This window comes from Chiloscyllium plagiosum, unplaced genomic scaffold (assembly GCF_037043375.1).
Source record: "Chiloscyllium plagiosum isolate Xiang-an unplaced genomic scaffold, Cpla_swu_hap1 HiC_scaffold_1, whole genome shotgun sequence".
Taxonomy (NCBI): Eukaryota; Metazoa; Chordata; class Chondrichthyes; order Orectolobiformes; family Hemiscylliidae; genus Chiloscyllium; species Chiloscyllium plagiosum.
The window spans coordinates 91,700,741-91,714,639 of NW_028270139.1; the positions used below are offsets into that span (position 1 = coordinate 91,700,741).

Here is a 13,899-nt window from a genome sequence, read left to right on the forward strand (position 1 = left end):
CAGCTTTCTTGTGATTTGACTGTTTCTTGCAATGTTTTTATTCTGGTATCCTCTATTTAACTGCTGTTCTGGGTGCTGCTCACTGCTTGTCATGTGGTCCTCCTTTTGCCTGTTCTTCCAGACCCTGCTGACTGTCTGACATTGCGATCCATTTGGAATAGACCCCAACCCTGGAAACTGATATGCAATTAGAGTTGAATTTGGAACAGGCCGAAATTCCATTGTTTTTTATTCATTCATGGAATGAGGGCATCACTGGCTGTGCCAACATTTATTGCCCATCCCTAACTGCCCCGAGGGCAGTTAACAGTCAATTATATTATTGTGAGTCTGGAGTCACATGTACGCCAGACTAGGTAAGGATGGCTGTTTCCTTCCTTAAAGGACATTAGTGAACCGCTTTTTCCCCAACAATAAATAATGGATTAATGGTCATCATCAGATGCTTAATTCCAGATTCTTTTAATTGAATTCAAATTCCACCATCGAACCTTGGTCCCCAGAACATTACCTGGGTCTCTGTATTAACAGTCCAGTGATAATACCAGTAGACCATGACCTCCCTGGTCCCAGAACTCAAAGTAGAGAAAATTGAGAAGCTTTGTTAAACCAATAATGTTTTATACAAACAAATTCTATGCTGGCTGTTCACAAACAAAACATTGAATTGTGTCAGAAATAGTTTAGAAAGAAGCGATCCCACTGAATGCAGTGTGCATTACAATAAATACTGCTGACTGGTCTACAAAATACATTTTTGTCTGAATTTAAAATCTGTGGTATTAGTGAGGAAGTCCTCACTCCATTTGTTTGAAGCTCTGTTTGCTGGTTCCGTACAGTCACTAGTTCATTAAAGTGCCTACATTCTGTTGTAAAATGCTACTCAAAGAAATGGTAAACAAGTTTGTTCAATCTGATAATATTAACAATAATTTCAGAGTTATAATCTCATATTTGGAGAGAAACATGGAGCAACATTAGAATACCAATGTAATTGATATAGTCTCTGCAAGTTTATTTTCCTTTCAAACACACATTCATTTACATTTTTCACAGACAAACACAAAATACCTGGTCTACTGTACAGTCTATAGATAACAAATTCTAACAAGAGGTAAAATATGCACCTACATAACCTTCAGGTTTAGACAACAACATATTTTTTTTATTTTGATGTTTATATAAAGGGATTACAACATTGATCAAACAGCTGTTTCAATAGGTCTATAATGACACCACCTCACCAAGTTTTCACAGGCAGTAAGCGTAATCTGGGGTGGGGGTTAAGTTGTGTTGAATAGGGTTTTATTTTAGTAACTGGGGTAATTACATTTATAATAAAACTTGCAAGCTTCAACCAATATATTGAAGGCAGTGGTAGGCTTTGTAGAATGTACAAATGTGACAGTTCAGTTTCATTTTTGTCCACCAGAAAGGCCTCAGTAAATACTGGCCTCTGTATCTCCAGTCTGCACAATATCTGTAAACTTTTATTTAATAATAAATTATGTTCAGGTCGGACTGTTCCTGATATGATACTTACTCAGCTACCTGCACCATACTATCTCATTTTAATTACAGCATCAGATGAGATCATAAGATATAGAATTCAAGATCAGCAATGACAAAAATAAATAATTTTGTACAAGGCAAGGGGAGGGATATTTATGAGGGGAGTGCAATTTTTTCACTTTGGATGCCTAATGTCGGCATTAAGCCATAAGTCAGGCATAGCACAATTATATACACAACAAATCTCTTTTCCTCTATCCCAGTAAAATGGCTGAGCTCCAAACACAGAAGTATCAGCAGTGTGGTTTTATTTTCTATTTTCTACCTTCCATTTGTGTTTGGATGTAAGTATTGGTTTTGTATTGTGTCTAATAGGAACAGGATTTAAATGGTCAAAACTTATTTTATAGGGAATTGGAAAGTCAGTATTTAGAGGAGTTTTATCCCATCAGTCTCAGCAACAAGTGCCTACTGTATAACTCACAGTACTGCTCGATCCCAGAAAAAATTAACAAATTACTACTGTACAACATACCCATTCCTTATTGTTAGTCAATAATGCAATTAATTCTAAGACTTCAAGATCCTTGAGGAGTGTGTACTAAAATGAAATTTCACGCAATTAGAAGCCCATTCACACACACAATAGTTCAATATACATTCATGCACAGAAATAATTTTCCTGGCACTAACATAAAATTGTCACTGAAGACTTCATACATGTTCAATACTTTTGCTACACAGACAAGCTGTATTTTTCAAAATAACTTTACATAGTGTCACATACATTTACACAAGACCAACAATGTCTCTGAGGATCTGCAAATCACACACCATGCTAGCAGATTCTGGCTCTAGTATATCATTTCCAGGGCTTGATTTGGTATCTACACACATGAAATATATTCAATTCCTGGAGGCACTGAACAGCTATGAGGTATATCCCTTGTGTTAGAGGACAGGTTTATGAGGAAAAACTAGAGAAATGTAGGCTCTTCAACTCTGAATGGAGATATGTGAATAGAATCTTATACAGTTATAAAAGGTAATACAAAATGTAGAAAAACAGTACACTTATACACTGCACCACAAAGTAGGTCAAGAGGAACAGATGTTTACTGGTGAAATGCAATTCTAAGACTGATGTTAAGAAGTTCCTTGACATTCAAAAGTTTTCAGTGTTTGAAATGGACTATGAAAGCAAGTTCATTGAAGTCATTTGAGAGGCTGTTAGGCATAACCATGGAGAGACTAAAGATTAATGGTAAAGGATGAGTCAAGTGGACTCCCTTAAATATTTGCTATACGATATTATACATTGCTGATTTTTAGTGAGTGGATATTTAGTGAGTGGATATTTAGTGAGTGGATATTTAGAATGTTTTCTTGCCTGTTCAATTTGAATAAAGTGTAGCTTTATTCCACAAAGACACAGTGGGTGAATTTTCAAGAAGTCCTCCCACTTGTTTATTTATTTGGCAGATGAGATGTGGGAAACCTTAGAAAAACAACTCAAATTCACTCCTATGCTTTACAGTGGGGAAATTCTGAACGTTACATTTTCATATCTTTTTTCAACAGAGTTAAATGATGGAAGCTAAATGTCATTTTGTTGAAGATGCTCATCTAATGTATCAGTGATTTGCAAATGGCTAGATAACTGACTAATTCAAAGTGAAAACTGATATGTCACTAAATGTGTTTGACTTCAAGTCCTATAGTATGTAACTTTGCACAGATATCTGCATTGAATTAGAGATGCACTATATATTCTGAAATATTGCACTTATTGGCCTATTGTCCCTCAATAGAGGCTACACAAAAATATAAAACGCAGATTACTTCAGCACCTATCCATCATTTTACACTTTCTTCCATCAGACAAAAATAAAAATTCAGACAGCAGAAAGATAACGCTTGTTACAATTAATATTACACATTACATAATACATCATCATTTGAAGCTAAAAATAGTTTTTTTGTAATTGGTTTACTTATGTGATCTAAATGCTGGAAAAACACTGCTGAGATTGGTGAGCTACCAAGGAAGTGGTAAATTAGCAATACATTTTTAAGAAGAATACAACTTATCTTTAAGACTGTTATGGGACATGATTCCTTTTAAGAGATCTATATTCTATCTGCGGCAAAATAGAAATTATCTCTAAGATGGCAGGAAGTAGGACTCCTGAGCCGAAGCTCATACACTCTGTCAGTTTGTTTTTCTCTTTTCATGTTTCCCCCTTCTTTATTCTTACCTCCGTCCTTGGGTGGCATCAGCGATGTCCAGCATGAAGCCAGCACAGACTCCTGGCCTCAGCATGGACTCTAGCCTCAGTGCAGACTCCTGGCCTCAGCGCAGACTCCTGGCCTCAGCGCAGACTCCTGGCCTCAGCGCAGACTCCTGGCCTCAGCGCAGACTCCTGGCCTCAATGCGGACACCTGGCCTCAGCACAGACTCCTAGCGTCAGCGCAGACTCCTAGCGTCAGCGCAGACTCCTGGCCTCAGCGCAGACTCCTGGCCTCAGCGCAGACTCCTAGCCTCAGCACGGACTCCTAGCCTCAGCGCGGACTCCTGGCTTCAGTGCGGACTCCTGGCCTCAGTGCGGACTCCTGGCCTCAGCACAGACTCCTGGCCTCAGCACGGACTCCTGGCCTCAGCGCGGACTCCTGGCCTCAGTGCAGACTCCTGGCCTCAGTGCAGACTCCTGGCCTCAGCGCAGACTCCTGGCCTCAGTGCAGAGTCCTAGCCTCAGCGCGGACTCCTAACCTCAGCACAGTCTCCTGGCCTCAGCGCAGACTCCTGGCCTCAGTGCAGACCCCTAGCCTCAGTATGGACTCCTAACCTGAGCACGGTCTCCTGGCCTCAGTGTAGAGTCCTACCCTCAGCGCGGACTCCTAGCCTCAGCACAGACTCCTAGCCTCAGTGCGGACTCCTGGCCTCAGCGCAGACTCCTAGCCTCAGTGCAGACTCCTAGCCTCAGTGCAGACTCCTAGCCTCAGTGCAGACTCCTAGCCTCAGTGCAGACTCCTGGCTTCAGCGCGGACTCCTGGCCTCAGCGCGGACTCCTGGCCTCAGCACGGACTCCTGGCCTCCACGCGGACTCCTAACCTCAGCACGGTCTCCTGGCCTCAGCGCAGACTCCTGGCCTCAGTGCAGAGTCCTAGCCTCAGCGCGGACTCCTAACCTCAGCACGGTCTCCTGGCCTCAGCGCAGACTCCTGGCCTCAGTGCAGAGTTCTAGCCTCAGCGCGGACTCCTAGCCTCAGCGCGGACTCCTGGCCTCAGCGCAGACTCCTGGTCTCAGCGCGGACTCCTGGTCTCAGCACGGACTCCTGGTCTCAGCGCGGACTCCTGGCTTTGAGGTGAAGCCAGTACAGGCTTCTGGCCTCAAGAGCCTTGAGGTGAAGCCTAGCCTGGTCTGGAGTTGAGGGCTGGCCTGGATTGGAAGCTCAGCTCAGCTTGGACTGGAGATGAGGCCAACCTGAACAGGAGGCCAGCACAGACTCATCCCCTTCGCCTCCTCTGCTTGGAAGATCCTTAATGCTGGACTTCTTATTTCTTTAGCTTTCTAATTTATTCTTAGGAATCTGTACCTGGGTAACTTTGCACTTAAGATGGCACCATAAGTGGCAACTTTGTAAATTTTTCACCATATTCATGTATGTGTGACAATAAACCTAATTCTGACAGCAGTAAATTACAAATGAGGCTGGTTTGAAACAGGTAGCTGGGGATTGGAAACTACACTTACCAAAACCAAAGTTACATTGTAGGTGCCAACTGTCTAACCTATACTGTATCTAGGACAGGACACTGGAAATGTATACTCAGGTGCATAATACTTAATATTATGACAGTGTGTCAGTAACATCTGTTTCCTCATAACATTTTAGCAACTCAGTTTCAAGTTTTTCAAGTATCCTCGAGATCCAGTGGATTGGCTGACCATCTTTGAACACTGTTTCATATGTATCTCACTCTTTGATTTGTGAAATGGCTTACTGGACATGGCTCTGAAAATCAGGACCTGATTCTGCACTTAACACATTGTATTGGCTGCATCAATACAAATAGGCAACATATTCACATTGACATGAATGTGATAGTTAACTGTCATCTGAGGCTGCTTGCAAATATCTTGCAAAGCTTCTTTTTCTCAAATACGTATCATGGATCAAGGGTTGATAATTTCTCCTATAAATGATGGATAAACATTTACTACTACACACAGGATATTCATTCAAATATTCAAACTAATTTCAAGTAAGTTAAATACATACATCTCATTACTGAATTCACAGTTTTGTGCAGACTGAGGATAAGGTGTTTATTATTAATTTATCATTGAGGGAATGCTCGGAAGGCCACATGAATCTAGTAAGCAGGGAGACCTAAGAAATTTAGAAATATAGTACACTGAATTTAGGAACCCACTGTTCCTCTTAATAGTCACATAAACCTTGAATCTACGGAAAATTGCAGAACCAATACCAATATAAATAAAGGTTGGCTAAGTGTCAGTTTTAATGCAAGAGGTCTTGGGAAACAGTGCTGTGCACAGACTAGCAAAAAATAAATATAGATTGGTTTGTTTAATATTATATAGAGGCCACACAGTAACATTTTCATGGACTAATAACTAAGGACTAATCTTTGCAATATAGACACAATTTGATTTCTTCATATGTCTATGATTAAGTCACTAACATCCGCAGTTTTGTTGCTGTGGAGGAGGATTCTCTGTAAGTTTTGTGTTTTGTTTCCCTGCAGCAACAGTAGGGTCTGTGTCCAAGCTTTCCGACATCTTCTCACAGATTATGTCAACAAGACGTTCAAATGTTTGCTTTACATTAATGTTATCCTTGGCACTGGTTTCGAAAAATTCAAAGCCTTGTGGAAAGAATAGAACATATTAGCTTTTCAATTAACAGTTGCTAAACAAATGTACAGAAAGAGCAGTCTGTGTGCAGTATTTCTTTGTTTTATTTTCCCTTTCTCTGGATCAGAAGAGAGATTGTAGATTTACTTTGCCCAGCTGCTAAAAAGTGTGTGAATGTTACCCAGAGTAATTGTTAAAATCACAGTAAATTAACTTGGCATAAACTGCTAATCTTGGCTTAAAAGCTCCCAACTGAGCCATTTCGAAGATTGAGTACCCACTATCTTAAGGACTACAGGTTTGCTTTCGGTCTTTGGCACCGATTTGACTTTCAGCCTTTGTTTTGTGAAGGCAATGATTCATGTTCCAGGAGGCTCCCAAGTACTCCCCAGTACATGTGAGCTCAGATGGTGAATACTAACACCTTATTTAGTATTGGGGATATTCTCATTAGATTGTCACATATAAACCATTTGCAGAAGGAATTATTGGATATTAATCAACAGTGGGACCTCTGATCTTTTTCTAAATTGTAACTATATTAATCTGTTCAATGTAAATAATTTTCTGATTACGAAAATAGCAAACGTCACTGACTATAATGATCATATCATTATCAGTAAATACCCAAAATAACATCAACATAATCATTTTGGTTTCAGAGCGGTATTGAATTAAAAAAATAAATTTGTAATATTGGATGTCACTTGAAATTCTGGAAATATTTTTGAAGATTATCCTCATTGTTATTGTTCTAGTCTCCTTTTTGCTTTAGTTCTGTAATTATCTTTGGCATGCAGGTGTGATATGCAAAGCCATAGCTTAATGGATACTAGATGCTTGGGGTAGGTAATATCAAAAACTGATGGTGAGGGGTATGATATATGAATCATTAACTATAATAGGCACAATACTAATTCTCTCCAGCAGTATTTAGTAATTTTGCTGTATCTAGCTGAAATAGAAGTTAAGATAATTATACCAGCTAACTTGATGAAGTACCTGATTTAGTTGAATGAGTTTTTGAAGGATACATTTTGCTATGAAGAATGAGGCTAACTGCCACATATACTGAAGTTACTTTGAATGTTCAAAATGAGCATACAACTTTGTTGCTTCTGTTGCTTCTAGCTATTCCTATAGGAGATCTGTTCGCCTGTTTATTATAGCTCATCGGCAAGTGTTCCATGACATCCATAATCCAATGATGCCTGGGTCAATACCTCTTTCTGGTGCCCTCTGAAAGATACCCTGTGTAGATTTTCAGCTCTGACCAAATGGCTAAAACAGTGACATTCTATTCTCTGAAAGTCACTTCTTTAGAATTCTTTTAGCCTTTTCAAATAGTAAACGGAAACTTTATCAAAAGTCTTAGCATCCATACTTCAAAGGCTTCTATTGTTTTCCACAGAGCTTTACTTATTGACCAGGTTACAGAGGCCTATGACAACTTTATCGAACTTAGCATTTAATGAGTTTTTCCCTCACTACAAGCTCCAGTTTTCTTATTAGCATATCCTTTATCTTCAGAAATTTACTTCTGCCTACCTCCGTCCTTTTTCTAAATTGACATTGTATTGACCTTCCTCTTGTATCAGTTGTCCAAAATTCACAGTCTTTGTACAGATATATCTTGTGATATACATTATTGCATTCACTTTTAGCCTGAAAATTTCTGATTACTTTGAACAGTTCTCAATCAAGTTAATCTCCAACAAGTTAACTGTATTGGCACCATCATCTACCCTTTCCCTTGCATTTCTTTGTTGCGGTTCAATCTGATTTTGTTCCACTACTTATGGGTGACCCACATCCAATTCATTCTGCTAAAGTGGAACCAACTTTATGTTCAAGATCTTTCTCAGTTGTCAAAGCATCTAGATTGGCTTTCAATTCTATGTTTAATCTCGAGTGTGTTCTCACATAGTGAAAACTGATTTTTTTTAAATCTGTAAAAAGCAATGGAGAATATATTATTAAAATTGTCTTTAGTTGGATCATTTGGCAGGGCTGATTATATCACCTGGCTCCCTCCATCTCTTATAAAACATGTCTGATTTAATTTCCAATGAAATCAAAAGATACTTTATTCCCTTAATTACAAATGCATCAAAACAATTGTGTGTCTGTTTTCTTGGCCGGTATTTCTTTTTTTTCCATAGTAGACATTCCACTTTAACCACTAAACAGATTGGAGATACAAACGAGATAAATTCGGACTTGCACTGGGGACATGCAATTTAGACTGTTAAAAGCCATCAGTGTGGTGATAAACCTCTTTATACATTCAAATTATGCCACTAAATACACAATAGCCTATATAGCTTCTTAAATTTTTCAAAAGAGACCTCTTGAAATAACGTTCAGGATTGGATGAATTATTTTTCCACTTTAGGAGCTGGTTTAAATGTCTTGCGAATCTCAATCTTCAAATGCTTCTGTTCTTTCACAGAATCCAACCTTTCCCATATTCAACTGTAATAATTACCCATTTTAATCAAAAAATACTTACTCGTACATCCTGACTTTCTGGCCAAAATTTTACATGCTTCCAGGGGTGGTTCAGCACAAAATGGGAGGAGTGAGGATTGTGGTGTGGGGTGGTTGAATTTGGAGTTATATTGGTAAGGCCAGCATCATGATCAATATCTACACACATTTCCGGTGTTTTACCCAGAGAAGAGTGTGTATCAGATATCACTGTACTTTAATGCACATTTTATTATCAAAGCAATACATCCTAGTGACTTGCTTTGATCCTTACAATTACTATTATGTTGGTATTGTTTGCTAACTCAGATATTGCTCCCTCTAGCCCTGGATTCAAATAATTAATGTAGACAATGAAGAGTAGCAGCAATCCTGTACAACACCAATCCCCACTACAAATATTCTGGGAAGCTACTGTCAACTCTCACTCTGCTTCGTCCCTTGTACCCAGTTACTGAATCCAATTTTGCATCATCATACCTTGCAATTTCATATCCATTAATCTTTTTCAGTAGTTTTCCCCACGGTTTTTTTTGTGAATCAAGTCAGAAAATCATGTTGGTCATATCCAAGTCAATACCCTCATTTATCTCTTCGAAGCACTAATCAGATTGGACAAACATAAGCATTTTTTTTTAATCTGTGGTGTCTACTTCTTAAATAAAACAAAGAACTGCAGATGCTGCAGTTCTGAAATATAACGAGGAATTGCTGGTGAAACTCAGCAGGTCTGGTGGTGTCGGTGGTGACGTTATCCTGATGAAACCACTGGACTCGAAACATTAACTCTGCTTTCTCCATACAAATGCTGCCAGAGTTGCTGAGTTTCGCCAGCCATTTTTGATTCCTGATGAAGGGCTTTTGCTCGAAACGTCGATTTTACTGCTCCTCGGATGCTGCCTGAACTGCTGTGCTCTTCCAGCACCATTAATCCAGAATCCAATTTCTGTTTCTATGTCTACTTCCTATTTGCTCTTCATTTCGATATTTTGCCATTTGATTTTTTATAATGTGTCAAATGAGCACTCCTTATGCTGAGATTTTGCCTCACATCCTTGACTCTTCTACACAAGGAAACATGTTTAGATATAAATAGAATTGACATAAGAATTGGGAGCAATGTTCATTTGGATTACATCAGAAGTAAATATAATAATGATTTGATAATGTAAAGGGTGGCATGGTGGCTCAGTGGTTAGCATTGCTGCCTCCCAGCACCAGGGACCCAGTTTCAATTCTGGGCTTGGGCAACTGTCTATGTTGAGTGTGCTGATTTTCCCCGTGTCTGCGTGGGTTTCCTCCGGGTGCTCCGGTTTCCTCCCACAGTCCAAAGATGTGCAGGTTAGGTGGATTGGCCATGCTAAATTGCCCATAGTGTTCAGGGATGTGCAAGCTAGGTGCGTTAGCCATGGGAAATGCAGGATTAAAGGTATGGGGGGGGGGCACGGTAGAGTCTGGGTAGGATGCTCTTCGAAGGGTGGTGTGGACTCAGTGGGCCGAATGCCCTGCTTCTACACTGGAGGGATTCTATGATGACGATGCAGTAATGACATCAGAGTCACACAATCAAGCAGTGGGATCTAGAAGGGAGCAGAAGAGCCTGAACCTATCAAGAAGATGAAGGATTAGCTATTCCAGTCAGGATCATAAACCTAAGTTTGTTCAAGACATGATTAAAAATTACTCACTTCCCATTAGCTGTCTTCTGTACTGGAGATTCCTGGACAGGAACCTGCTGTTAGGAAGTTATCCAGGAATGCCAGAATCCAGCAAAGTAAATTACCATGGAAATTACATGCCTTTGGGTGCAGTCAGTTGCTGTGTTGTGTGATTTAAATGTCCAGCAGTACAGTCAGACACTTTGACAACTTCTGCAAAAGGTTAGGTAAATAAGTAACATGCAGAGTTAGGCTGCCAGTCAGGGTGGCAGTTAAGACCATAACTAGACCATGAAAAATAGGAATAAGGACAGGCCATTTGGCCCCTCCATCATTCGATAGGATCATGGCTGACCTGACATACCTCATGTCTACTTTCCTGCATTTTCTCCATTACCTCGGTTCCCCTACTGATCAGGAACCATCTATCTCAGCCTTAAATATACACAAGGACTCTGCCACTACAACTCTCTGTGGCAAAGAGTTGCCACCCTCTGAAAGAAGGAAGTCTTCCTTAGCTCAGTCTTAACTTGGTGTCTCTTTATTCCTAGACTATAACCTCTGATTCTAGACTCTCCCATGACTGGAAACATCCGCTCAGCACTTTACTCTGTCAAACCCCTTAAAAATCTCACATGTTTCAATGAGATCACCGCTCGTTCTTCTAAACTCCAATGAGTAGATTCCCAACCTGTTTAACCTTTGCTCAAAAGACAATCCCTCCATACCAGAGATGATCATAGGAAACTTCTCTGAATTGCCTCCAATGAAATAGTTAAAAACAATGACTGCAGATGCTGGAAACCAGATTCTGGATCAGTGGTGCTGGAAGAGCACAGCAGTTCAGGCAGCATCCAACGAGCAGCGAAATCAACGTTTCGGGCAAAAGCCCTTCATCAGGAATAAAGGCAGTGAGCCTGAAGGGTGGAGAGATAAGCTAGAGGAGGGTGGGGGTGGGGAGAAAGTAGCATAGAGTACAATAGGTGAGTGGGGGACGGGATGAAGGTGATAGGTCAGGGAGGAGAGGGTGGAGTGGATAGGTGGAAAAGGAGATAGGCAGGTAGGACAAGTCATGGGGACAGTGCTGAGCTGGAAGCTTGGAACTAGGGTGAAGTGGGGGAAGGGGAAATGAGGAAACTGTTGAAGTCCACATTGATGCCCTGGGGTTGAAGTGTTCCGAAGCGGAAGATGAGGCGTTCTTCCTCCTGGTGTCTGGTGGTGAGGGAGCGGCGGTGAAGGAGTCCCAGGACCTCCATGTCCTCGGCAGAGTGGGAGGGGGAGTTGAAATGTTGGGCCACGGGGCGGTTTGGTTGATTGGTGCAGGTGTCCCGGAGATGTTCCCTAAAGCGCTCTGCTAGGAGGCGCCCAGTCTCCCCAATGTTGAGGAGACTACATTCGGGAGCAACGGATACAATAAATGATATTAGTAGATGTGCAGGTAAAACGTTGATGGCTGTGGAAGGCTCCTTTAGGGCCTTGGATAAAGGTGAGGGAGGAGGTGTGGGCGCAGGTTTTACTGTTCCTGCGGTGTCCCCATGACTTGTCCGGACTTGTCCTACCTGCCTATCTCCTTTTCCACCTATCCAAGATGGGAGGGTGGGTTGTAGGGGGGTGTGGACCTGACCAGGTAGTCACGGAGGGAACGGTGTTTGCGGAATGCGGAAAGGGGTGGTGAGGGAAATATATCCCTGGTGGTGGGGTCTTTTTGGAGGTGGCGGAAATGTCGGCGGATGATTTGGTTTATGCGAAGGTTGGTAGGGTGGAAGGTGGGCACCAGGGGTGTTCTGTCCTTGTTACGATTGGAGGGGTGGGGTCTGAGGGCGGAGGTGCAGGATGTGGACGAGTTGCGTTGGAGACCACGTGGGAAAGGAAATTGCGGTCTCTAAAGAAGGAGGCCATCTGGTGTGTTCTGTGGTGGAACTGGTCCTCCTGGGAGCAGATACGGCAGAGGCGGAGGAATTGGGAATACGGGATGGCATTTTTGCAAGAGGTGTGAAGAGGTGTAATCCAGGTAGCTGTGGGAGTCGGTGGGTTTGTAAAAAAATGTCAGTGTCAAGTCGGTCATCATTAATGGAGATGGAGAGGTCCAAGAAGGGGAGGGAGGTATCAGAGATGGTCCAGGTAAATTTAAGGTCAGGTGGAATGTGTTGGTGAAGTTGATGAGTTGCTCAACCTCCTCGCGGGAGCACGAGGTGGCGCCAATGCAGTCATCAATGTAGCGGAGGAAGAGGTGGGGAGTGGTGCCGGTGTAATTACGGAAGATCAACTGTTTTATGTAGCCAACAAAGAGACAGGCATTGCTGGGGCCCATACATGTGCCCACGGGCTATCCCTTTGGTCTGGAGGAAGTGGGAGGATTCAAAGGAGAAATTGTTAAGGGTGAGGACCAGTTCGGCCAAACGAATGAGATTGTCGGTTGAACGGTACTGTTGGGGACGCCTGGAGAGGAAAAAACGGAGGGCTTGGAGGCTCTGGTAATGGCGGATGGAGGTATAAAGGGATTGGATATCTATGGATAAGATGAGGCATTGGGGGCCGGGGAAACGGAAGTCTTGGAGGAGGGGGAGGGCGTGGGTGGTGTCTCGAACGTATGTGGGGAGTTCCTGGACTAAGGGGGATAGGACAGTGTCAAGGTAGATAGAAATGAGTTCAGTGGGGCAGGAGCATGCTGAGACAATGGGTCGGCCAGGGTGGTCAGGCTTGTGGATCTTGGGAAGGAGGTAGAACCGGGCAGTGCGGGATTCCCGGACTATGAGGTTGGAAGCTGTGGGTGGGAGATCTCCTGAGGTGATGAGGTTCTGTATGGTCTGGGAGATGATGGTTTGGTGATGGGGGTGGGGTCATGGTCAAGGGGGCAGTAGGAAGAGGTGTCCTCGAGTTGACGTTTGGCTTCAGTGGTGTAGAGGTCAATGCGCCAGACTACCACTGCGCCCCCTGAACTGCTGTGCTCTTCCAGCACCACTAATCCAGATACTGGTTTCCAGCATCTGCAGTCATTGTTTTTACCTCGTTGATTTTAACCCTACTGCGAATCCTCTTGCAAGGATGCCTGCCTTGAAGAAGTTTTCATCCTCTCTCTACAAGAATCTCAGGGAGTCCCTCTCCCACTGCAACTCCCAGGTCATTTCCTCTGCCCTGAAGCTCTTCAACCATGTTGTGAAACAAACTCGGTACCACAGCTACATTTGCTTCCTCAGTGCCTGCCTCAGTATCCAACTCATCCCACACGGACTCCGGACCACCTTTAAACCAGCAGAGTTCGGACCCGAACAGGATAAACAGTTGTGGGTGGATGAATTAGGCAGACAGAGGGATAGGAATCGGGTAAGTTTATCTATTTGTATTGTGGGACATGAG

General features: G+C 42.3%; 1 protein-coding gene across 2 annotated transcripts in view; it reads right to left on the reverse strand.

Annotated features, from left to right (window-relative positions):
• Nucleotides 1-991: 991 nt before the first annotated feature.
• Nucleotides 992-13,899, reverse strand: part of LOC122549408 (ras-related protein Rab-3C) — a 184,065-nt gene continuing 171,157 nt past the window's right edge. For both annotated transcript variants that reach the window (XM_043689200.2, XM_043689190.2), the window contains exon 5: nucleotides 992-6,405. In XM_043689200.2, coding sequence (XP_043545135.1) covers nucleotides 6,218-6,405 — 188 coding nt within the window. In that variant the 3' untranslated portion in view covers nucleotides 992-6,217. The remainder of the gene's footprint in view (nucleotides 6,406-13,899) is intronic.